The sequence below is a fragment of the Chelonia mydas genome, chromosome 3 (assembly GCF_015237465.2).
Source record: "Chelonia mydas isolate rCheMyd1 chromosome 3, rCheMyd1.pri.v2, whole genome shotgun sequence".
In the NCBI taxonomy this organism is placed as follows: Eukaryota; Metazoa; Chordata; order Testudines; family Cheloniidae; genus Chelonia; species Chelonia mydas.
The window spans coordinates 135,658,645-135,684,875 of NC_057851.1; the positions used below are offsets into that span (position 1 = coordinate 135,658,645).

Sequence of the window (26,231 nt, forward strand, 5' to 3'; positions counted from 1 at the left end):
ATCCATAATGATACAACCATGCTTATAAAAAACCTGGTTAACTCCCATTCAGAGACTTTAAGTTGCTGGGCTATGCAGTCTAGCATTCCTAAACAGTAGAAAGCAAGGAAATTCTCAGTTAAGCCATTCTACTCTGACCTTAAATGTAATGCACAAAGGCACATACATGAAGATTTCAGTTCTGAGATTTCACACTAAAAATACTATTTTCAAACACTCTCTAACATCATAGATCATTCATTCAGATACATTTTCCTAAGATTTAGAGGCAATCCTCCCTTGGAGGCAATCTGACAATAGAGTGTCTCATTTACTTACACTCCCCAATATAAAACCATGTACAGTGCTGCCTACATGGTAGTTTGTGAAAGCTACATTAATCCTGTATTAATCATTAAAACACACAAGAATTCCAGGGTAAACTGTTTGGTCAAGATGACGCTGTGGGTGCATATGGGCTGTAAGTGGTGGGCTGGGAGGTGGTTGTGTCAATTCTGCCTAATTGTTTAAGTAAAATAAAACTGAAACATTTGAAATGTTTAATTTTTATATTTTCAAAATGAGTCATTTTCTCTGTTTGAAATAACTGTTTAAATTTTCCTTTATTTTTTAAATAAAACACTTAAAAGTAATTTTGTCTAAATGAAACATTTTGTTTGACCCAAAGTGAATATTTTTCTTTTTGATTTGCTAAAAACTTCAATTAAAAAATGTTTTTTAGTAGGGTTGTCGATTAATCGCAGTAAACTCACGCGATTAACTCAAAAAAATTAATCACAGTTTTAATTGCACTGTTAAACAATAGATACCAATTAAAACATATTACATAGTTTGGACGTTTTTCTAAATTTTCATCTATATTGTATACTGTTGTAATTGCAATCAAAGTGTGTATTTTTATTACAAAAATTTGCACTGTAAAAATGATAAACAAAAGAAATAGTATCTTTCAGTTCACCTCATACAAGTACTGTAGTGCAATCTCTTTGTCATGAAAATGCAACTTACAAATGTAGGTTGTTTTTCTTTTGGTTACAAAACTGCACTCAAAAACAAAACAACGTAAAACTTTAGAGCCTGCAAGTCCACTCAGTCCTACTACTTGTTTAACCAATCGCTCAGACAAACAAGTTTGTTTACATTTACAGGAGATAATGCTGCCCTCCTTTAATTTACAATGTCACCAGAAAGTGAGAACAGACATTCGCTTGGCATTTTTGTAGCCGGCATTGCAAGGTACTTACGTGCCAGATATGCTAAACATTCGTATGCCCCTTCTGTGCTTTGGCCACCATTCCAGAGGACATGTTTCCATGCTGATGACGCTCGTTAAACAAATAATGCGTTAATTAAATTTGTGACCGAACTCCTTGGGGGAGAATTTATGTCTCCTGCTCTGTTTTACCCACATTCTGCCATATATTTCGTGTTACATCAGTGTCGGATGATGACCCAGCACATGTTCATTTTAAGAACACTTTCACTGCAGATTTCACAAAACGCAAAGAAGGTATCAATATGAGATTTCTAAAGATAGCTACAGAACTCAAACCAAGGTTTAAGAATCTGAAGTGTCTTCCAAAATCTGAGAGGGACAAGGCATGGAGCGTGCTTTCAGAAGTCTTAAAAGAGCAACACTCCAATGCGGAAATTACAGAACCTGAACCACCAGAAAAGAAAATCAACCTTCTGCTGGTGACATCTGACTCAGATAATGAAAATGAACATGCGTTGCCTGTACTGTTTTGGATTGTTATTGTGCAGAACCCATCATCAGCATGGACACGTCTCCTGGAATAGTGGTTGAAGCATGAAGGGACATATGAATCTTTAGCACATCTGGCACGTACATGTCTTGCACCGCTGGGTACAACAGTGCATGCGAACGCCTGTTCTCACTTTCATGTGACACTGTAAACAAGAAGCGGGCAGCATTATCTCCTGCAAATGTAAACAAACTTGTTTATCTGAGCGATTGGCTGAACAAAAAATAGGACTGAGCGGACTTGCAGGCTCTAAAATTTTACATTGTTTTGTTTCTGAGTGCAGGATTTTTTGTGCATAATTCTACATTTGTAAGTTCAACTTTCATGATAAAGAGATTGCACTACAGTATTTGTATTAGGTGATTTGAAAAAATACTATTTCTTTTGCTGTTTTTTACAGTGCAAATACTTGTAATCAAAGATAAATCTAAAGTGAGCACTGTATACTTTGTATTCTGTGTTGTAATTTAAATCAATATATTTGAAAATGTAGAAAGCCTCCAAAAATATTTAAATAATGGTACTCTATTGTTTAACAATGCGATTAATCGCGATTAATTTGTTTTAATCGCTTGATAGTCCTAGTTTTTGGTTGAACCATGTATTTTAATTACCAAGGAACTGAAAAGCCATTAATTGCCCAGCTCTAAATTGGAGTAGAGAAGATAAACTGATGAGTGGAGTGTATATGGGGTAATGAATGGTTTAACTGCTTATTTCCTTGATATTAATCATTTTCACTCATGGGCTATAAAATGGTGTGACCTGAGCTCTAAGTAAAAGTTTGGTTTTGTTTGTTTGTTTAGAGGGACTATGTAATTATTAAATCAGGAGATCTGTTGCAGACAACCAAATCTTTACTCACATGAGTAGTTCCATTTCCAAGTCAATGAGAGTGTCTATACTGCAACTGGGAGGTGATTACCAGCCCAAATAAATTGACTCATGCTAGATCTGCTCAAGCTAACATGCTAAAAGTAGTAGCGTGGACGTTGTGGCATGGGCAGCAGCTTGGGCTAGTCACACAAGTCCAAGCCCACCCAACCCCCTGGCTCTAAGCTTGAGGGCTAGCCCAAGCTACTGCCAGCATCACAACATCCAGACCATTATTTTTAGTGTGCTGGCTCAAGTCTGTCTATTGGGACAGGGAATCAGATCTCCCATAGACATACCCTGAGACTACTTACGTTAGCAAGGACTACTCATGAGTGTAATGGTTTGCAGGATTGGACCCGTAAGGAGTAAGTGAACAAATATAAAAATACCTTTTTGTGATGTAATAATGTTACCTTCTATAATTCTACTGCCAGTTGTAGTTTAGTTTTGATTTGATATTTCATACTATCTGGGTAAATATGTTATGGTATATTTTGAAAGTCTTATTTCTACTCAAATGTTTTGTTTTTATTTGCTAAGGCCCAGATTTTTAGTGATATTTAACACCTCCCTGATTTAGGAGTCTAAATCCTATCAACTATTGCTGCGATTTAGACTCCTAAATTCTGAGCCCACTTTTGAAAATGAGATTTAGGCTCCTAAATCAGTTAGGCATTAGAACACTGAGCACAGCAATCCTTAAATACTTTTAAATATCTGGGCCTACGTCCTTGCTCCTGCACATGGTACCAAGTGAGTAGACCCATGGAAGTCTTTGTTGTAAGCATTATGTGCAAGAGTGTTTGCAAGATTGGGCCTTAGTTCGGTAATCTGTAATGGGTGTCCCAGTCATTAGTGAGAATCTGCGAAGTTTGACTTCTCGTGTATGTGTGTGTGTGTGTGTGTGTATGTATGTAGTAGGAATAACTATAAATACAGAACCAGATGTGGATATATGGAGGCTATTGTATATATTGCAAGTGCCTGCAGTCCTTCTACAAGAGTTTGGGCTAAGTAAGGAGTTTAGGATTGAACCCAAAGTTTCTTTGTCAGTGTTAGAAATTACTGAAGCAGTTGTAGCTAAACTGCACCATCTTTCCTGCTAGCATTTTTTTTTTTAAATTAAGGCAGCAACCAAAAAAGTAAAGTAACAGAAGCTGATGCTTTTATCAACTTTTTTGCTTTAAATGTCTGATGTCATTTTGGGCCCACATGTACATTATGCACATGCCATTGAATAAACAGAGTAAAGAATTATCTTTTAATTCTGTGCAGTATGCCCAAACACCACATGCACTGTCTGCTACATGTCACTTCATATGAGGTTCATGCTGGGAGTTTTTTTAAAGGCAAATGTTTCTGAAGGGAAGAGTTCAGATTGGGCAGATTGCATTAGTAAATCTCACGGTCTCTGAATAGAATTCTTACAGTTATTATTCTGTGCAGCCTCAAACTGGTACTTTATAAAGGTTCAAGTATGTCTGGGAATTGGAGATATAAGAGGGAAATTGAGATATGCAGCAGAAATAATGTCTTCAAAGGGGAAACATTAGTAGAAGAAAAAATGCTGCAGCAGAGCAGCATATCTACCCTGATGAATGATGATTATTCACATAAAGCAAATCATTTATTCTTTGTCCTTAACTGGGAATGTTCGACGTGAGGAATGGATCCAGACCCTGGTTGCCCATGAGTGATCTTATTTGTTTAACCTGGAGGACCAGCTGTGGAAGTGAAAATAAGCTACTAGATCTAGAAACTGGGGATGAAATGTAAAACCAAAGATGAATTACTGTTACTAAATTAGCCATTAATTAGACCCCATCTAGTCACCATGGCACAAGGAGGCTGTTGTTGTATTGGAGAGGACAGAGTAGTGTGTGTCTGAAGAATCAAACATTTGGAAGGTTTAAGGGAGCTGAATTTCTCATTGTTAAAAGCAATTTGGAAGTGACCGAATAGAAATTTCCAAAATTATTAAATGAAATGGGGCCTGGCTAGCTACAGGAATTAATAGTGAGACGTGTCGGGTTCCAATCCAGCCAGGATGGTAGTAACCAAAATTTCCTACCCATTGGTTGTTGGATGGCCTACATGGAAGAAGCTTGGTTATCTCACCTGAGTTCCTAGTAGAAAAGTTCGCAAATCTCCAGAGCATCATCACATATGATAATATTTGGCATTCTTTCCATAAAGATAAAAGATGAAATCTTGAAGCAAGTCTCTGAGGCCAAATTGTTTTTAAAATGTCTGTGATTTTTGAGTGCTTAATTTGAGACATCTGGAGCCTGATTTCTCTGAGGTGCTGAACACTGACTTCAGTTGGGTTATTGGGTGCTCAATCCTTTCTGACAACCCAGATTTAGGTGTCTCAAGTTGGGCACCCCAAAATTGAGGCCATCTTTAATGTTGGGCCATAACTGCCCTGTCCCTGAGTTTTCCCATCTCTACAGTGATACATTCTTATTTACATACCTTACAGAAGGTTGTCTGAATTAATTAAAGCTGTAAACCACAGTGAAAATATAAAGTGCTTATATATGTGTTAAATATTGTTATATTATTATTTATAGGTGGTGCGGGTAGCAATGCCTATAGTTAAATTGACTTGACACTCCCAATTGTAAGACCCTCATTTCAATTGTTCATAATTTTGCCAGGTTATCCAAAAAATTTTTGGAAAGTGTCAGCTAAAACATTTCTATGAATGAGATTAAGGAAAATATTTTGTTTTGCCTTTGTTAATTTTCCCCCTTAAAACTGTTGAGAAACTCTAGCACTCCATGCTTTGGAACAGACACTTGAAATTTGGTAGGGGGGGTCATCATGGTATTATCATTTGTCATTCCCATTATAATGTGCCCACATTTGGCCAATCTGTAAGCCTCTCAAAAGACTTAATTCACACATGTTTATTAGAGACTTGTTAGCATTTGGCAGCTAAATTCCCTAATGATTCTCATTTGTACTGAGGCTGCAGGGGCTGAGTAGGTTTTTCCCTGCAATTGCTATTCCAGGCTGCTCTGGTGTTGAGCACTGGAACTGAGAATGGGAAGTCTCTTTCTCTTATGCTGTCAGTAACCCCCGCTGGTGGCCACACGGTGGAAGACAAGGAAGAAACAGACTGATTGAAATGCAGAGAGTTGAGGAATTGGAGCAGGGGGTGTTGCAGCTGGGGAGAAGCAGAGTGGAAGGGGGAACAGGAGTTAGAGGATAGAATGAAGCAGAGGAGAGGGATCGGATGTGTTAGTGAGGGATGTGGTTAGAAGTAGAGGGGGAAGGAGCTAGAGGGTATAAAGGTGTAGAGTGGGGTTGGGGGCAGAAGCCAGGTTGATATTGGAGTGGAGGAGCTTGGGGGAGGAAGCAGGAGCTAGGTCGTGGGTAGGAGCTGAGGTGGAAAAGGACAGGTGCTGCGGTGTGCCTGGGCCAAGTGGGGGTGGTGAATGAGAGGGAGAACGGGGATAAGGACAGAAGCTAGGGTGACCAGATGTCCTGATTTTTGGGTCTTTTTCTTATATAGGTTCTTATTATCCCCCACCCCCCATCCCAATTTTTCACACTTGCTTTCTGGTCACCCTAACAGAAGCTCGGGTGAGGAGGAGAAAGGTCTATAACTACTAGAAGTTGCAAAGGTAACCGTATTTTTGGCATTTCCTAAATTCTGAGTGCTGACTCTGCAAATTTGATATTCTTTTACATTAGTTTTTTTGGATGTAATTATTTATGAAGTGCCTTTAGTTTAAGACACACCCATTTAAACTACTTAACACACTAGTAATTTTGAGGTATCTGGTAATGTCAGGTCAGGAATGTCAGGCCTGCTACTGGTACCATGTAACCCAGTACAACCTGCTGCAGGTTGAGTCCCCAGCAACTAAGCTGGGAACCCCACTGCTCACTGACTGATGTGAGGCATGCCAGACACCCACTGGAATGAAAAACAATATCCATAAAAGAGTAATCTCGATCTGTTGCTGCTGCCTTGCAGCCAGCTCTTGGCTGAATAAAGGCTAGGGGATGAAACCCTGAACCAAACCCGCTGTGGAGAAAATATTAGGTGGTTGGTACTGTAACTCAGCTTTGTGTTGCAGTGTCTCCTGCAGCTGTACTGGCTTCCAAATGTCTTGGACCCAAGTCCTTGGCTTCAGTCCGTACCACCGAGAGATGGACTTTGGTCCTAAGGCAAGTTCTGCCTCCTTATTTTCATTGCAAAAGGTTTGGGTATGGAACCCTCTTCAAACTTACTTGTTGGAATGCAAGGACAACATGCAGTGGTATGTCAAATGACCTAGAGGAGGTCAGTGACCCTAGAAAGTCTGCCATAATCGATATAGAACTAGAGAAGTTGGACATTGAGGCGGATGCTGTCTCTGAAACCAGACTAGCTGACACATGTTCCCTGTGCAAGATACATTATACTTCTTTTTTCGGCATGGAAAAAGCAAACACCACCACAGTGAACACAGTGAATTTTGCAGTCTTAGCATCCAAGCTCAACTGTCTCATTGCAACATCAGAACATGTTTTATCAGTAATATCTTCTAGAAGTGGCTTTGCCAGCTTCATCAGTACATATGCCCCAACACTTTCCTCCATTTCTGAAGAGAAGGACTTGTTCTATCAGCAACTCAACAGTGTCATCAGTAAGCAACTATGGCATGAGCGACTCTATTGATAAACTTCAGTGCTAGAGCTGGCTCAGATCACAAAATCATGTTGGTACCATGGAATGAGAAGAATTAATGGCAATGGGCAAAGATTATTGGAGCTCTGCACCCACCAAGGACTGTGCATTACCATTATCTACTTCCAAGGTGATCATCATCAAAGGGTCTTGTGGAGACACCTGAGACCTGGACAGTGGCACCAACTGGATTTAATGGTCACCTGTTTAAAAACAAAAAAACAAAAAAAACCCCACACCTGCAGGATGTTTTCCGTACTCAGTTTTCACATGCAGACTATGACACAGACCATGTGCTGGTGTGCTGCAAAATAAGGCTTTCATTACAGATTTCCATCATACTAACCACAGCTGTTGTGCACCCCCCTAATATCAATAATACAGAAGACCAAGAAAGGTGTTTCCAGTTCACTCAGGGAAGTTGTCACTGATTGCACCTCCGCTGAATTCTAATGCAGCATGGAACAACACTCATGTTCACCTCAGAGCAGCCAAGAGCACATTTCAACAAATAGTGAGGCAATATGCTCAATCATACTGGCTCAGTTTGTGCAAGAAGATACAAATATCATTTGAGAATGAAGATCTAAGAGATATTTAAAAAATAATTAATTAAAAAAAAAGACTGCTCCACTCAATCTCTTAATAGTACCATCATTGACAGAAGCAAACAGATGCAGTGTGGGTTGGAACAGAATCACAAACTTTATTCAGATAAAACCAGTTTCTGAAGCAGCATTAAATGTAATCCCCAGGCTCCAGACAATCAATGATTGATATAGAACCAACTATACATGAACTTGCCAGGTAGGTGGCTGCCCTTTTTCATCAGGAAGGGCCACAGGAGAAGATGGAATTGTGGCTGAAGTATGAAACAAGGAGAACTGGCTGTGCTTCAATATTTGCACAATGTTTGTTTGTTGGACGGAAAGAAGAGTACCATAAGACATGAAGGCTGCTAACAGCGTAACATTGTATAAAAATAAAGGAGATTGGAGTGATTGTAACAACTACAGTACATAGGAAAATCTCTCCTTAGTGTTGCTGGCAAGGCATTTGTACCGATCATTCTCAACAGACTGCAAGTTCTTGCTGAACACATATATCCAGTCAGTGCAGCTTCCATGATGGTAGATCAACTATTAATATGGTCTTCACACTTTGACAACTTCAAGAAAATTGTCTAGAACAAGGAAAATCTCTCTCTTTGACCTTCATAGAGCTTACAAAGGCTTTTGACCTGGTTGGTAAAAAGGACCCTTTTCAATTGCTAGAGAGAATTGGCTGCCCTCCAGTTCTCCTTAGTTTGATTTGATTCTTTCATGAAGACTACAGTCCAATATGATGTTGATCAGTATGACAGCTTTGAAAATCTACAGTAGTATCAAACAAGGATGTGTTTGGGCATTAACGCTTTTTTTTCTCTCTGCTAATTAGTCATACTTTCTCATCTAGCACTGAGGATATAAATCTCCATACAAGATCAAATTGAAAACTCTTCAGTATTGCATGTTTAAGAGAGGAAAAAAAAACCAAGGTTAAACCTATGTTAATAAGAGAACTTCTTTTTGCAGTTGGTGCAGTGCTCTTTGCACATAGTGAAGAGGAGCTCTGGAAACTTTGCAATATCTTTGTGTTTGCTTGTGATGAATTTGGACTATCCATCAGTCTAAGGAAGACAATGATTATGGCACAAGGTGTGTTGACTGCCCTAGAAGTTTTAATAGCTGGCGTTAAGCTAGCAGTTGTGCATGAGTTCTCGTTACTTAGGTTATCCAATATATTTGATACTATCTCTAGATTACTAGCTTAATTCTCACCTCAGAAAGGCAGCCACCATATTCGGTCAATTGGCCAAGCACATGTGGGATAACAGGAAAATGACATTGAACAGCAAGATATGGGTTTACCACATATGCATCGTGAGCATGCTGCTATATGGTGAGAGCTGGACTACCTACAGCACGCATGCGAGAAGGCTAAACACCTTCTACACCCGCTATCTTTGTTTGTATTTTAAATACCAAGTTAGAAACCAAAATTCCTGATACTGAAGAAAGTACTTGAAGAAAGATACTTGAGAAAGTAAAATTGCCAAACAAACATAGGTATCTTCGTTCATTTGGTCACCCTGCACTGGATTGATGATGCATTCCAAAGGACCTCCTGTATGGAGAACTTGTGGATTCTCCAAGGCCACTGGGCCAACCTAGGCTCAGGTTCAAAGATGTTTGCAGGAAGGATTTGAAAACTTTCAACATCAACACTGCAAACTGGGAAGAAGGAGCTAGCAACGGGGTACTGCACCAGGGAGACAAAGAGTCGGAAGAAAGGCGATGGAGAGAGAGGGAGAGAGAAGCAGAGAGTGCAAACAGAGAAAAGTGCAGCAGGCCTCAAGTACCAGTAGTGCTGCACCAGTCTCATCTTCTGGCCCTGTGCCGTACACCTGCACCATCTGTGGCAAGGACTGCTACTCAAGAATTGGACTTTTTAGCAACTCACGATGCTGCAGCATGACACATAGTAACTGAACTGCTTTGGCGCTTACACCATTGTCTTTTGGGACCCACTGTTGCCATCTATCCATCAACTAGTAATTTTGAATGTCGCCGCTAAAAATTGTATTGGGGAAGGGCAGAAACTTACAGATGGATAGTTCTGCTTTGTTTTCTTTTAGTTTACAGTTGACTTGTATTTGCTGTGTGCTTTTTGGATTTTTTTTTACCATCTTTTTTCTAAGACGACTGTGCTTTTTAAAATTTATATAGTTTTTTCACAAATATGTGAGATTAACAAATAGCTGATAGATTTCAAAATAAGTGTGAAATTGTCTTGATATTGGGTTAGATTATACTTTCTTGCACCTTTGTGATTCAGGACTAACACTGTGGGCTCCCATGGAGTTACTCATGAATTACACCACTATTACTGAAAGCAGCATGTAGTCCATTGCCTCTACTTAAAAACAAATACAAATAAATTAAATGTTACGAAAGGGACATTAGAAATGAGTGGGTTGCTGCTTTGCTTTCTGCCTAAAAAGAAAACCCTTTTCAATGTAGCTTTCTGTACAAATAACGTTCTCTGGGCTTTTTTTATGACAAAACTTACAGATGCTGAAAAAGAAGTGGATCTGCATGCATCTGAACTTGTGATCCACCACTGCTCCTCTAACCTACAGTTATGCAGTTGTTCCCATAATACAGATTTATGAAGACTCCCTTTTACTAAATGATTTATTACTCTTAGCTGAATTCCTTTGGCCATTGACTTTATTTCCAAGTGACTCTGTTCAGCTCAGTTGGTTGCCTTCAGTTACCGTGGCAACCAGCAGATGGGGTTCTTTGACAAGGGTCAGTGGGGAGGTTGCTGCAGTATACCGGAAGAGCAGCTAAATAACACAGCTTTCAGCACTGACAGTCCTGCTCTGGCTGGCCAGGAGTAGTTATCAGATTACTTGTATTAAAACCTAATTAAGATGTGTGCCAGTAAATGCAGCATGGTTATTGAATTTGGTGATTTAGCTGCTGCAGGTTGCTGTAATTTAATCATACTACTTCAGCAAATTCAGCTATGCAGTGAAGAGTGGGAGTGTCTTGCATGCATAACCTGATGACACTAAAATAAGTTAATCTTTTAATGAGTCCACTTTTTCAGGTCTAAAATCCCCAATCCTGCTCTTAAGTCTGGATGCTGTCTGCAAACCCCAATAGATCAGTTTATTGATAATAAATGTAAACATCTGGAGAGGGACTAACAAGCTTCATACCATCCTCTCCTCTTTGTTCATAGTCACCTGTGGGATTATTGAGTATAATTTGGGTTGTAAACTCCCTGGAGCAGAGACCTGTCAATATATTTATGTCTAAAGCCTCACTATTAGAATAGAATTACTAAATATTTCACTCCTATGAAGATATCATTTTGTCTGGTACACAGAAAATGTCAACATAACTTTCTTTTGTGTTACTATCATTTTGTGCATGAAACTTTATTTTCTTTGGATGAGATTCACCACAGTGTAGAAGGCCTGTCCAAAACCCAGTGTACCACCTACACTGAGCTCAGTTTTCAGAGTAGCAGCCATGTTAGTCTGTATTCGCAAAAAGAAAAGGAGTACTTGTGGCACCTTAGAGACTAACCAATTTATTTGAGCATAAGCTTTCGTGAGCTACACCTCACTTCATCGGATGCATAAAGTGGAAAATACAGTGAGGAGATTTATATACACACAGAATATGAAAAAATGGGTTTTTATCATATACATTGTAAGGAGAGTGATCACTTAAGATGAGCTATTACCAGCAGGAGAGTGGGATGGGGGGAGAGAAAACCTTTGGAAGTGATAATCAAGGTGGGCCATTTCCAGCACATTTCCAGGAGTTAACAAGAATGGGGGGCGGGGGAAAATAAACAAGGGGAAATAGTTTTACTTTGTATAATGACTCAACCACTCCCAGTCTCTATTCAAGCCTAAGTTAATTGTATCCAATTTGCAAATTAATTCCAATTCAGCAGTCTCTCGTTGGAGTCTGTTTTCAAAGTTGTTTTGTTGAAGAATAGTCACTTTTAGATCAGAAATCGAGTGACCAGAGAGATTGAAGTGTTCTCCGACTGGTTTATGAATGTTATAATTCTTGACATCTGATTTGTGTCCATTTATTCTTTTACGTAGAGACTGTCCAGTTTGCCCAATGTACATGGCAGAGGGGCATTGCTGGCACATGATGGCATATATCACATTGGTAGATGTGTAGGTGAACGAGCCTCTGATAGTGTGGCTGATGTGATTAGGCCCTATGATGGTGTCCCCTGAATAGATATGTGGGCACAGTTGGCAACGGGCTTTGTTGCAAGGATAGGTTCCTGGGTTAGTGGTTCTGTTGTGTGGTATGTGGTTGCTGGTGAGTATTTGCTTCAGGTTGGGGGGCTGTCTGTAGGCAAGGACTGGCCTGTCTCCCAAGATTTGGGTCGTCCTTCAGGATAGGTTGTAGATCCTTGATAATGCGTTGGAGAGGTTTTAGTTGGGGGCTGAAGGTGACGGCTAGTGGCGTTCTGTTATTTTCTTTGTTGGGCCTGTCCTCTAGTAGGTGACTTCTGGGTACTCTTTTGGCTCTGTCAATCTGTTTCCTCACTTCAGCAGGTGGGTAGTGTAGTTGTAAGAATGCTTGGTAGAGATCTTGTAGGTGTTTGTCTCTGTCTGAGGGGTTGGAGCAAATGCGGTTGTATCGCAGAGCTTGGCTGTAGACAATGGATCATGTGGTGTGGTCTGGGTGAAAGCTGGAGGCATGTAGGTAGGAATAGCGGTCAGTAGGTTTCCGGTATAGGGTTGTGTTTATGTGACCATTGCTTATTAGCACTGTAGTGTCCAGGAAGTGGATCTCTTGTGTGGACTGGTCCAGGCTGAGGTTGATGGTGGGATGGAAATTGTTGAAATCATGGTGGAATTCCTCAAGCGCTTCTTTTCCATGGGTCCAGATGATGAAGTTGTCATCAATATAGCGCAAGTAGAGTAGGGGCTATATTGATGACATCTTCATCATCTGGACCCATGGAAAAGAAGCACTTGAGGAATTCCACCATGATTTCAACAATACTCCTTTTCTTTTTACTGAGCTCAGTGACAGCCTGAATAGTATTCTCTATTAGCTGGGATTCTTTTTACTTTGGTATTGTCCTTGCTAAATGTAATTTATGAGAGCTAAGAGGTATTGTATCCAGTAACTTCCTTTTCATCTCCATGCAGGTCTGTCCACTTAATGAGAACTCACTACGGGTACACCTACACTGCAAAAAAAAAAAAAAAAAAAAAAAAAAAAAAGACAACCACCAACAACCATCCAACAGTGAGTCTCAGAGCCCAGGTTGACAGATTTGGGCTCATGCGACAGCATTAAAAATAGCAGTGTAGAAATTTCCACTCAGGATCTAAGACCCACCTACCTTGCCAGGTTTCAGAGATGAGTTCCAGACTGAGTGGGAAGGTCTTTGCTATTTTTAGCACTTTAGCATGAGCCCTATGAGCCTGAGTCTGTAAACCCTGGGCTCTGAGACTTGTTGCCAGGTTCTCTCTTTTTTTTTTTTCCCCTTGCAGTGTAGGTGTACCGTTAGAGACCCTGATTTTAGATTTAAGGGTATTTGTTGTGCAGAACATGAAGATGTGGGACTCGATCCTGCAAGGTGTGGAGTACCCTCACCTCCTACTTCTTTGTAGGACCTGGCCGTTGGTCTCTGCCCCAAGGAACTTAACATACTAACTGGGATGTCTGAGGGTGCAGCATATACCTCACTTCAAAAACAGTGCACCTCATCTTGGCCACTCTGCAATAAAGCTGCGTGCACGTTCTGAATAGCACCACTAACAGGTGATTATTAAGGTTTAGAATGAGAATTTGTTTTCTCTTTGAAACAAACTAATTAAAGCTGCAGTTCCTTATGCCCCAAATCTTGTTTCCTTTTTTTATGTAACCAGTTGCCAACCTGTGCTTGTGTTCCACACTGCTATCTTTTGCTCTCTTACCCCTCTGAATAAATTGGGAATTTTTGTAAGATGAGGCAACAGATGGAGAATAATTTAAATGCATGATTTGTAGATGGGAGCTATTTCGTTTTGTCAGATTATGCTGTAAATGGTCTCAATGTAGGGTAGTGCTAGAATGGTTAGGATTTGTTTACATAACTGAACTGCATAAGTAATACTTCTATAACAAAAGAGTTGTTTCTCTTCACTTGCAATTTAATTGAATTATCTTTCATGTGCTTAAAGCAAGATATGTCATCCTGTGTAGACAGACAATATGGGCCTGACCCAGTAAGGCTTTAGGGCCACGTGGGCTATCTGCCAAGGAGCCAGTAGAATGTAGGATGTTGATTTTGATCTGTAAAGCATCAGATGCTCTGGGACCCATCTCTCTGGGAGACCACTGTTCTTCCTGTGCCAAGCTGCCAGAATTGGGATCAGCAAGGATGCCAGACCTGGAGCCCACTCATGAAAGAGAGGGGCAGCTGGCAGGGCATTCTGTATTAGGCACCCATCTATCACTGAAATTTGCTTCCTCTGATCCAAAATAGTGATGTGCAATATCAAGGTGAAAACACCAGTTGCTTTGCTGTGAGGGTCTGGGAGGATGCTGATGGGGGGTTGTAGAGCTTAGCCGTCTTTAGTTGCTGGTGATGTTAATTATTGAGTAAAGAAGTGTCCCTGGGGACCATGTTTTTAAAACATGTCAAGGCACTAGGGCAAAGGAGACGTGGTGCCCTTTATGGAATGTTTATAAATCAGTCCAAGTTCAGTTTATTATTTTCTTTTGAAGTTGGCAGGAGTTGGACCAAGCTCTTAGCACTATCAGAGTTAAGGAACCTGGAGTCAAAAAGTTTTATAGACCACAAGATGCTAAAGGGGTAGGACAGAACTCATAGGAGTCTTTAGTTTTTCTTTGCTGTGTCTCTGTGAAGAAAGTAATTTATAATAGTAACCCCCTACCCCGGAGAGGGAATCTCTGGATGAAGAGTTCTAAGTGTTTTGGGAGAAGGGGTACATAATACCTACCTTATAGCTGGGTGTGCTAAGGCAGGGAGAGATTGCGTGACTGTCCTCAAGTCACACAGTGAACCAGTGACGGAGCAGGGAATAGAACCCACCTGTCAGCTCTCCCCAGTTTGGCATCATATCTTCTAACTACACTGCTTCACAGTAGACATTGCTTCCTCTCTTGCACTGGAAGTGATATATTGCTTCTGGGAGAGTAACTGCATCTGTTTACACAAACAGGACACAATTTCTAGGTCCCTGAAACCACACAACCAGAGTAAAGAAATATATACAGTAGTGAACTTATGTGTTAATGTGTAATGCCTTAGAAGTTATACAAGGTGTGAGACTGTAATTAGCAGCACATTCTATACTATCAAATGGTCTCTTTGTTCACTTGGTTGGCAGCTTAAAACCAGCTGTCAGGGTTTGCAGCTTGCTGGGTTGTGCTTACAGCTTCTTTCTGATCTCCAGTACATGGTAATACAGCTTGTAAAATCAGCTCCATGTGCACTCGTGCTAACATGATAATAGACATTGCTAAATACATAGCAATATAGGCCACACCAACAGGACCATGTGGTCTGAAATGTGGCCATGCAGCAGCACTGTTGCAGTAGTTTGGGGGAAAAAATCATATTATGGCACATAGCAGATTGGAAAACGTGGTTTTGGCATTGTCTCACATTGTCTTATTCTTTTCAACCGGGTTTTGTGCGACTTTTGTTATGAAGAAAGTGGTTTTTTTCAGTTTCGGCCGAGGAAGCTTTTACTAGTGCCAAAGTTGACCAGGGCAGTTCCTAAAAGCGTATATATTGCAAGGTGGCCACATGCAGAGCTGATGTATGTAAGTTCATTCAGTTTATTTTACGCTTCAGTTGAGAGATAGTAAAGTACATGACAGAATTACTGCATAGAAACTTTCAGTTCCATCTCCAGTTTGTCATTAGATGTAGTTTAGGGGTGTAGCCGTGGAAGTTCAGCCTAGGTTATGTTGTCCTTTCATTCATGTGCACCCTGATTCACCAAGATACTTAAGCATATGCCTAACTTTAAGCATGTAAGTAGTCCCATTACAGTCACATGTTTAAAGTTAGGCTTAATTGCAAGCCTAGCACAATAAATATGCAGGCCCTTAGCAACAATCAGCCTACCTTGAAGAACTTGGTATTAAAAGACCTAAGCCACACAGTTTGGATCCATGGCCCTACCCACTAAACTTCCTCTAAATTTGATGGTGATTCTTTCCAGGGTTTTGGTTCAGTCTATCCTAAGGTGGGGTCAGCTCTCCTGTTCCGATCTGGTTCCAAGCTCCCCCAGTGTTATGGGGTGCTTGGCTTTGGGGTGTTGGGTCAGGCCCATCTCTGCAACATCTCTGTCAGTATTTTCCCCCCAACTCATTTGATCATCAAGGAACTGCCAAGATGTCATTAATTAAAAAATAAATGTCTTATGATCTTTTAAAAGCTGGGCATGTAGATCTGTTTCCTTACAAAATTGTGTTTTCTCCTTCTGTGCACTCTGGTAAGGGGTTGTTTTTGTAGGGTTTGTCAGAAGTGCTGATTGTTTAGGGCGGGGAAGGAAGTATTTCTTCACACAACGCAGTCAACCTGTGGAACTCCTCACCAGAGGATGTTGTGAAATCCAAGACTATAATAGGGTTCAAAAAAGAACTGGTTAAATTCATGGAGGATATGTTCATCAATGGCTATTAGCCAGGTTGGCAGGAATGGTATCCTTAGCCTCTGTTTGTCAGAAGGTGGGAATGAGCGACAGGGGAGGGATCCCTTGATGATTACCTGTTCTGTTCATTCCCTCTGGGGTACTGACCACTTTTGGAAGACAGGATACTGGGCTAGATGGACGTTTGGTCTGACCCAGTAGGGTCATTCTTATGTTGGGTGTTAATAGACACTGTACTTGCAATGACCCCAGTTGGAAGGTCAGCATTTACTCCCAGTTACTGCAGTGGCATCTGAGATACCACAGTATTTCACTCTAGTGCTACCCAAGGAAGGGTTCCGTTGTTAATGGCACCCAGATGTATAAACAGATATGACAAAGGAGTCCATTTACGTTTTCCTTCGAACAAAAAAACAAACACACAGCACCCACCCAACCTGCAAGCACTAGTACAGTAATGGATATGAGCTCTTCAGATGATCTGAGGAGCTGTTTGGATGCGGCACTAGGGCTCCTATGCAGAATACTGCAGTAGTTGTATGTTTCATGAACATAGGTTCTGAGTGTCTAACCTCAACTTGAAAGCTCTGCATGCATTATTTTGGTCAGGTAGATGTAGATGTAACACTTCCAATAGCATATGCTCTGGCTGTACTCAAGACTTTGTTGAGCTGTATGGCGACTGCTTTCATTTCTCAGACACCACCTGCCATACAGGTATCACACCTTACGTACGCAGGTGATGCTACCTTTGTCGTAGTGGCCCTGTATAGAACTTGTTCCCTCCTGATATCCATTTTGTACAGTGACTATCTTCTTCTAATACAGCAGCTAGCACAGGAAGGCCCCCTTTCTGATTCAGACTTTTGGGCGCCGAGGCAATGCAAATAATAATCCCCTTCTAGTCATCTGCTTTGTTATTTAGAGTCTATTTTATTGAGGATTTTTTTTGTTTTCATAATTCATCATAAAACTTACTGAACACTACCACAGGAAAGTATCCATGAACTTGAGCAAGTGAGGTGCATTTGTTTAAATACAGCTTCCAGCTTGTTTGCTTTTTTACTTTCCTTACTGAAGGAAATGGCAGATTTTTCCTTTTTCACTTTTCCCTGAAAAGGGCGCTTACAGGCACCCTGAGGGATAGACTAGCAGTGTAGAGCTAGAGGAGTTACTGGGTTTTTCGTGACACAGTGGTAAAAGTTCCTGAGGCCTGTCTACTGCTGTGCTCACTCACTGGTGCACCCGCGCTGGTGGGGGCCTTGGCTGTAAATTGGGTACTTGTTATTTCTATTATTGATATGCTTGGCAGAATTCAATTATTTTTTATAATTTCAGATAATGTATTTAGATTTTTACAGTTGCAGGAAATTATGGGGGGTTAATAGTTACTATTTAATGAGATTTAAAAACATTGCAATTCAACAAGTTAAAGCTAGATCTCCTTTACAATACAATCACAGGTCAAAATATAAATACCCTTAAATCAAACTCCCAAGTTCCGAAGCGGCATTTTTCATACGTTGCCGATCTCTAAATTTCAGTTATCAGCAACTGAATTTTTTTCTTCCATTTGTGTGTATGTGGCAAAACCAGCGTTTACCAACAAAAATCTAATCCTTCCAACCCTAATTACAGGCCAGGCGTTTGTGTTTTCAGTCTTATTCACCATCTCATTTACTCCCTGTTTACACCCTTCCCCTGGGAATCCCGGTCCCTGTAGTCAAAGTTCCTTGACCAGTTTCAAAACATCTCTTCACCCCGAGTTAAAACCGGGCTTATTGGAGAAGCTAAATGAATGTTGCTTCCTGTGAAGAACGTTGGGACCCAGTGTACGTTGTGAAAAGCAATATGCCCATGTTGGGTTTGATATGGTATCACACAATTGGTGAGCTTGGATTTTATTAGCTGTCTGTATGAGTGTTGATGTAGGAAGTTTGCAGTGATACTGATTCTGTTGCATTCCAAACGCAGAAGCCCTGGGAACTGTACTATCCCATTGACTCGGGGGGGTAGGGATAGCTCACTGCTTTGAGCATTGGCCTGCTTAAACCCACGGTTGTGAGTTTAATCCTTAAGGGGGCCATTTAGGGATCTGGGGCAAAAATTGGGGATTGGTCCTGCTTTGAGCAGGGGGTTGGACTAGATGACCTCCTGAGGTCCCTTCCAACCCTGATATTCTATGATTCCTTTTCCTGTAGCACAGGAATGTGATGTATGCAATTCTGAAATACATATACTAGAACATGGGTTCTGTTTTTTAATTGATGTCACTTAATGGCAAAACTAATTTATTAGCCCTTACGCTTTTAATTTAAAAGTGAAAACATTTTAAAATGCTCCTATTTTAAGGGATGGGGATGAACTGTATTAAATATCCTTTAAAGAACAGTTGACTCCAACATGATGGCCAAGCTGAGCTCTATTGCCATATATACACTGTACTCTTGGGGGTTCATATCAAAGCCCTTGTGGTAAATTCCAGAGCCCTGCTGTATCCTTTCATCTGTTTTATCCAGGTTACACCAGCTTGACAAGCATTGCCAAACCACTGCCCAGCAGCTAGTGGAGTTACTCAACAAACAGAATCAGCTCTTCAGAGAGAGGCAGATGCTAACAGAGGAGGTGCAGTTCCTGCGAACACAGGTACCATGCCAATACTGGGAACAAGAGAAAAGAAAATCCTAGGGAAATATTCTGCAGCCATCAAGAACGATAAAGACTTTGCTAAACAATCTTGTTTTAAGGTGGTTTTCCTTCTTGATGCATAATATTCAGAGTCCAGAAATAACTCGTTGATCAAGAGGGATGGCAGGGCAGTTGTACCCACACCCTGATTAAACCTACACTAAATTAAGAAAATACTGTGAGGTGCATTTAAGCAGAACCAATACTATTTGAGCCAGTAACTCCTATCAGAAATCTTTGTTTCATCCTTCATGTCAGATGATATAGTAGGCAACAGAAAATTCTTTAACAGCATTAGCATGTAGTATTGAAATGTAATCATTTTGAAAACTGTAGTTTTAGGGTGCAACACCTGCCACTGAGTCCCTCACCCTCTGGTTGTGGGTTTGCAATCTCATTTCCCTGTTTTAAAAAAGTTTTTGCCTCCCTGGTCGCAATGCGAAAACCCCACCCGAACCGACTGTACAGAGGAACCAGTGAACTCTCAGTGGGGATCTGTATGGGCACAGCAGTCCACCCTAGCACAAGAAGTGGCAGGGTTAAGGCCTTGCCTCTGTAGGGGGGCAGTCTGCAAGCTACTGTTAAAAGTAACATTTTTCAGACACTGATTAAAGGGCAGCATCCAACTTAAAAATCATTCACTACTTTGGAAAGGAGGAAGAGAATCATGACTTTTTAAACTGTAACTGAACTGCTGAATTAAACATAGTCTCCAAATCTAGCGCATAATTAAGCCTTTGTTTCTGTGACTAAGTAAATTAACTGATTCGACCGTATCACTGTGATACCAAGCCATCTGGCTCATGAACAAAGCAAGTTTCTGGGTTCATACATGAAATTTGGACTCTCATTAACGTGAACAGGACCAAGAGAGGAATTTGTAGTACCAAACTGCAGTGTGAAAGGAGAATCACTGTTTAATGCTAAACTACTTTTTGGCAAACAGCAGCATGATTAAGAGTATGCATGGCAAATATCAGGATGCTTTAACCTAGAACTAAATAAAAAACACACCATAGTGACTACAGGGAAATGTGGTCTTTTTAATGCTGCCTAGAGTACCCGAGGTACCAATTTTCCCTATATCTAGAATAAAAACTACTGTGCTACCTCCCATTTACTTGTTTATGGTATCTGTGGGCAAATGTCATGGCAATCACTGTGTTCCATGTTTAAGCTCTTTAGAAGCTGAAGAATGTTGCATTAAGGACTCTGAGATGTGGCAGATTTTCAGTTAAATCAGTCATGGTTGTGTACTGCTGCCCACCTTCTAGATGTGCTGCTAACTAAACTGAATATTGTTACCACTGAAAGTCGGCTTTGCAGTTGTAAAGGATGCACTTGTTAAAATAGGGAACGTGGGCTGCAGTCAAGGCTTTTTACCACCAACACCTAGCAGTCTGGCCTGATTTTTTAAATTGTGCACAGTGCTCTTTGAGCTAAATTTATTGTTGCATGTTTTATTTGCAAATTTGAATATGTGCAACTGAAATGTCACTTATCCAAATAGAGCCATGAAGCTCAGACATGGATGCTGATGGGGACAAGGTAGGAACCTGGATGGATAGGAGAAATGAGGACTAGTCACTAAAACTTTAATGCAGATTTTTACATAGATAAGGTTTTAGGTAGAGAATAAGACATTTGTCTTCTGGTCTGACATGAGGCGTGAAGGCTGCTCCCTATGATGATTATTCAAATCTGTATGTGATCCTATAACAGAAACTGCTTTTTTCTTCAAAATTGTAGCAATTGCTGCATTTAATATTGAAATGAATAGGAGAAGATATCTGAAAACGAAGAACAGGTTTACGTTAGGGCTGTCAATCGCAGTTAACGTCACATGAGTAACTCAAATTAATCAGGATTAAAAAAATTAATTGCACTGTTAAACAGAACACCCATTGAAACTTAATATTTTTTGAATTTCAACTACAACACAGAATACAAACTGCACAGTGCTCATCTTATATTTGTACCATAAAAATGATGATAGTATTTTTCAATTCATCTCATACAAGTACTGAAGTGCAATCTCTATCATGAAAGTGCAATTTCAAATGTAGGTTTTTTTGATTACATGACTGCATGCAAAAACAAAACAATGTAAAACTTTCGAGCCCACAAGTCCACTCAGTCCTACTTCTTGTTCAGCTAATCACTAAGAGAAACAAATTTGTTTACATTTACAGGAGATAATGCTGCCCTCCTTTAATTTACAATGTCACCAGAAAGTGAGAACGGACATTTGCATGGCACTTTTGTAGCCGGCATTGCAAGGTACTTACGTGCCAGATATGCTAAACATTCGTATGCCTCTTCAAGCTCCAGCCACTGTTCCAGAGGACATGTTTCCATGCTTATGATGCTTGTTAAAAAAAAATGTGTTAATTAAATTTGTGACTAAACTCCTTGGGGGAGAATGGTATGTCTCCTGCTCTTTTTTACCTGCATTCTGCCATATATATTTCATGTTGTAGCAGTCTCAGATGATGATCCAGCACGTGGTGTTCGTTTTAAGAACACTTTCACTGCAAATTTGACAAAATGCAAAGAAGATACCAATGTGAGAGTTCTAAAAAGATAATTACAGCACTTGATTTAAGAATCTGAAGTGCCTTCCAAAATCTGAGAGGGATGAGGTGTGGAGCATGCTTTCAGACATTTTAAAAGAGCAACACTGATGTGGAAACTACAGAACCTGAAACACCAAAAAAGAAAATCAACCTTCTCCTGGTGGCATCTGCCTCAGATGATTAAAGTGAACATGAGTCGGTCTGCACTGCTTTGGATCGTTATCATGCAGAATCCATCATCAGCATGGACACGTCTTCTGGAACGGTGGGTGAAGCATCAAGGGACATATGAATCTTTAGTGCATCTGACATGTAAATATCTTGCAGTGCCATGAGAACACCTGTTCTCACTTTCAGGTGACACTGTAAACAAGAAGCAGGTAGCATTATCTTCTGCAAACTTAAACAAACCTGTTTGTCTGAGTGATTGGCCTTGTAGGCTCTAAAATGTTACACTGTTTTGTTTTTGAATGCAGGGTTTTTTGGTACATAATTCTACATTTGTAAATTCAACTTTCACAATAAAGTGATTGCACTACAGTACTTGTGTGAAGTGAATTGAAAAATACTATTTCGTTTTTACAGTGCAAATATTTGTAATAAAAAATAAATATAAAGTGAGCACTGTAGGTATTCGGTGTAATTGAAATCAATATATTTTTGGATGTTTTCTACATTTTCAAATATTTAAATAAATGGTATTCTATTATTAACAGCACAATTAATCATTCTGTTAATTTTTTTAATCACTTGACAGCCTTAGTTTACATGTAATTTGACATGGAAATCATCTCACCCTTGGCATTATTGGTACCAGTGTGACCACGCTGTCCAAGCTACAGGTATTCATATTCCCACGTACACACTACTTTTTGTGCTGAACATTCAATCCAACATTTTAATCTAGTTACACGAGTGGGGAAAACAAAAACTGAATAGTACATTTAGCATCTGTGTTTGGTATTTGCCTTAAGAGACAAATTAATTCTATTACACTCTAACCCCATGTTAGTATTTCCCTTATTCTTAGCATTCAAGGGCCACAAAAGTGTCTAGAGTGTTCTGAAAATCTTTTCAGCTGAAATGTTCTTACATTTGCTGGACAAGTTCTTGTAATTTTACCAATTTAACAAAAAGGCCAGTCCTGCCAGTTTTTCAGCTACCACAAGGAACGGGACTTGAGGGCTCTTAGCACTTTCTACAACATGTTAAACACCTGACTGGTACTATCACAAGTGAAAAGAGGTTTTAATTTCTGGAGAAAGTGGTCAGTGTGAACTACACACTTCACAAATAATACTAGCTGTTGCCTTATGACTGAGGGTGTCACCGTATTATTTTATTTGCTCACAAAGTTGTAATGAAGGTTCTTGGGAGTTTTGAGTTAGAAATAATCATTTTGAAAATATTTGTCCCACAGCCCAGCAGAGAATTTTAAATTCTCAATCCCCTCTGTCTAACACAGGTTGAATGTAATTAGCAACGGACCTTCTAATTTCCCTTTTCTGATCAGAATCTATTTCTTCCTCTCATAAAACTCAAAGCATGTTCTTTGCACTTGTCTCTCTCATAGCTGCAAATGGGTTAAATATGGTCAATTGCTTGGTACACCACCCACTGTCAATGAAGATCATGGCCTGCAAGCATCTTAGACAGATTTAAGGCCAGAAGGGACCATTATGATAATCTGGTCTGATATAACCAGGGCTTTGGAGCTGTGCTCTGGCTCCGCTCCAGCTCCACTGCTCCGGAGCTGCTCCAGGCTCTGCTCCAAAGCCCTGGATATAACAAGCTATAGAACCACAGCCAGTAATTCCTGCTTGAAGTCCTTTACTTCTGTTTGAACTATACCATATTTTTTTAGAAATAAACTGCTTCAAAACAAGGAGCCCAAGATTAGGGTCCAAAGGCCCTATTTACAACCTACCTAAGTGGCCGGATTTCAAAAAGTGCTGAGTACTTATGAAAGGCCACTAAGGTAGGTACCTAATCATGGCATTTAAGCTCCCACTTTTGAAAGTCTGGCTTCTGCTCTGAACTCCTGTTGCTCCCAAATCAGGAGAGCGAGCAATAATGCTGAGCTTCTTCCATACCCAACTATCAGAGAGAGAATCTGTTTTGCTCCCACCCGAGTTATGCTATATAAAGGTTTAATAATACACAGTATATAAACTGTTTGATTGCGATAGACCCCTCTTTGACATAGTTCCTGGTACTGTATTGAGGGGCACATACACTATTCTCTCCCCTCAACTGCCTTAATAGGCTGCTTGTTTACCAGATTATTGGCTTCCCTAAATGGGCCACGTCTTGTTACATAGCAGAATTCTCCTTGCTTAATCCAGTGCCCTCTGAATTCTAGGAGCAACTCAAGTCCTACTTACCTTATACATTTCAATAAAAGCTTCAGTCATCTAAAGATAGAATAGCTGTAAGAACATTAGAAATTTAAATGGCCTTTCTCTCAATTTACATGAAACATCTTATTCAGAGTTTCATTCTAGATAGTTAATGATGGTCCAATGAACAGTATTTGAGCTGGGATAGCGAAGTACTAAAATGCAAGTGTTTACATACGCACAATAGCTATGAAGAGCAGAAAAGTTGCAAATTAGTCTTCCCACCAGAGGTTTCTTAACAGAACAGAAGCAGCTTCCTGTTTTGATACAGCAGCCCACACTATCTACAGTCTGAACAATTCACAGTAAATAGTCTCTGGCACAAACCTGCCTTTTTCCTGGAAAGGAGAAGGGGCAGCACCTTAGACGTGCCCTAAAACAAGAGCTCTTACTTACTGGTAAACATGAACAATGACTAGAGCTCCTGGAGATCTTGTTTTTCAGGGATCAGATGGCTCTGTTCTTACTACCTGTAAGATTTTTGATCTTGGAAAAAGCCAAGGACAGCAGGTCCACAGGAAGTTTAACTTTGAAAATTTGTTTACATAGCATTACCACATTCGTAACAACTGATGAACTTCATTTCTGAGAACTTAAGCACAGGAAGAAGAGTCACAAACAAATTAGAAATGCAAGTAACTATGCAACACAAGTTATTTATAATCCCATATTTTATTTTTATCTTTCAGTTACCCTGTGTACCAGTCTGAATGCTGACTTGGTTGAAGCTGACCCAACGCAATGTTTCAAATGAAAGAAAACTCTTGCTGGTTCAGTTCAGTTGATTTACTTCAGCTGTTTCACACGTTGCATTTAAATCATTAAACCTTTTTGAATGCAAACACCTTTCCAAAGTTTGAAATAAGACTTCCAGCATGTGAGTTTTCCCAAGTGCTTCCTGTGAAGTGGTTAGGCTCAAGATCAAGTTAAAATAGCAGGTGCACAGGATGGATTTAACATTTAGTTTGTGTAATTTTTAAGAAAATATTTTAAATGTATTTTGTAACTTATTCCAGCATGTGTGTCTTGTTACATATGTAAATACCAATAAACTTACCTTGATTTTTTTCTGTGTCTCTCATTTTGAATTTATGGGGAAGCTGTGCAGTTATCTTTTGGCATATAACACCTTATATATATGCTGGTCGCCTTTAGTAATAAGGGGAAGGAAGTTTCCAAGATATGTAGCTAACGGGAAACTTTTTCCTTTAAACAGCCTTGTACAAGATTTCTTCAATTAAGTTCTAGTTTAATGCTAAGTGTTTTATAATATGAAGTAATTTGCATGAGGTCTTGGTTAGCACTCAAATCAAAATTTTAAAAAATTAGCTTTCACGGACCAGATAAATTCTTTCCTAGGTGATTAAAACGCTAACATACCTTAATAAATAAGTACTTACAGAACAAACACTTGCATGGTGCATCTCTCTCTAAAGATTAAATTCACATCACCTGCATAAAGTTGGAACAGCAGTCTATATTCAAGAGAACTGCGGAAGTAAGGTAGGTGAAATTCACCTCAACCCACATGGTGGTAGCATCCTGTACGAATCTGATAACAGCCTGAAACTTCTTTAAAGTATACTCTGTAGTGATCTATGCTTCAGTAAAGAGAAAGGCCTGTGTAATCATTAGGTGACTAAAGGAATCCAAGCTAATTCAAAGCCTTTAGAGTAACATACATGTTATTTAAATACAACTAGTAAAACCATTGCTACATTTAGCTCAGTCATAAGAAGCTTAGTGCTTTTTTCAGGAGTAGATGTTGACTTTAAGTGACAGAAATTGGATTTCAAATTGTATTTGAAAGATGTCAAATAAAAGGTGGTATATTTTATCAATGAGACTGTACAGCGAGGTACATTGGCCATCAGATTACATGCATGATAAAAAAAGGAAATCATGATGTACATATTCTATAAAAAGAAACTAGGTGAGGGCCATTCGGATTTCAAAACTGGATGATCTTCCTGAAATTAAAAAAAAAATAATAATAAAGTACTAGATGTCACGATCAATACTGTTTAA

The 26,231-nt window shown here is 39.8% G+C and overlaps 1 protein-coding gene across 12 annotated transcripts in view; it reads left to right on the forward strand.

Annotated features, from left to right (window-relative positions):
* SDCCAG8 (SHH signaling and ciliogenesis regulator SDCCAG8) overlaps nucleotides 1–25,270 on the forward strand; it is a 160,426-nt gene extending 135,156 nt beyond the window's left edge. For 7 of the 12 annotated variants that reach the window (XR_006289727.1, XM_037895332.2, XM_043543347.1 and 4 more), the window contains 2 exons: nucleotides 19,060–19,186; nucleotides 24,893–25,270. Coding sequence is in view for 10 of the 12 variants with exons in the window: in XM_037895332.2 (XP_037751260.1) it covers nucleotides 19,060–19,186; nucleotides 24,893–24,913 (148 nt within the window). In the remaining 2 variants the exon portion in view is untranslated. Of the gene's footprint in view, nucleotides 1–19,059; nucleotides 20,686–24,892 lie in introns of those variants that run through there. The other 5 variants (XM_037895328.2, XM_037895329.2, XM_037895330.2 and 2 more) reach the window with 2 other exon arrangements.
* Nucleotides 25,271–26,231: the final 961 nt, after the last annotated feature.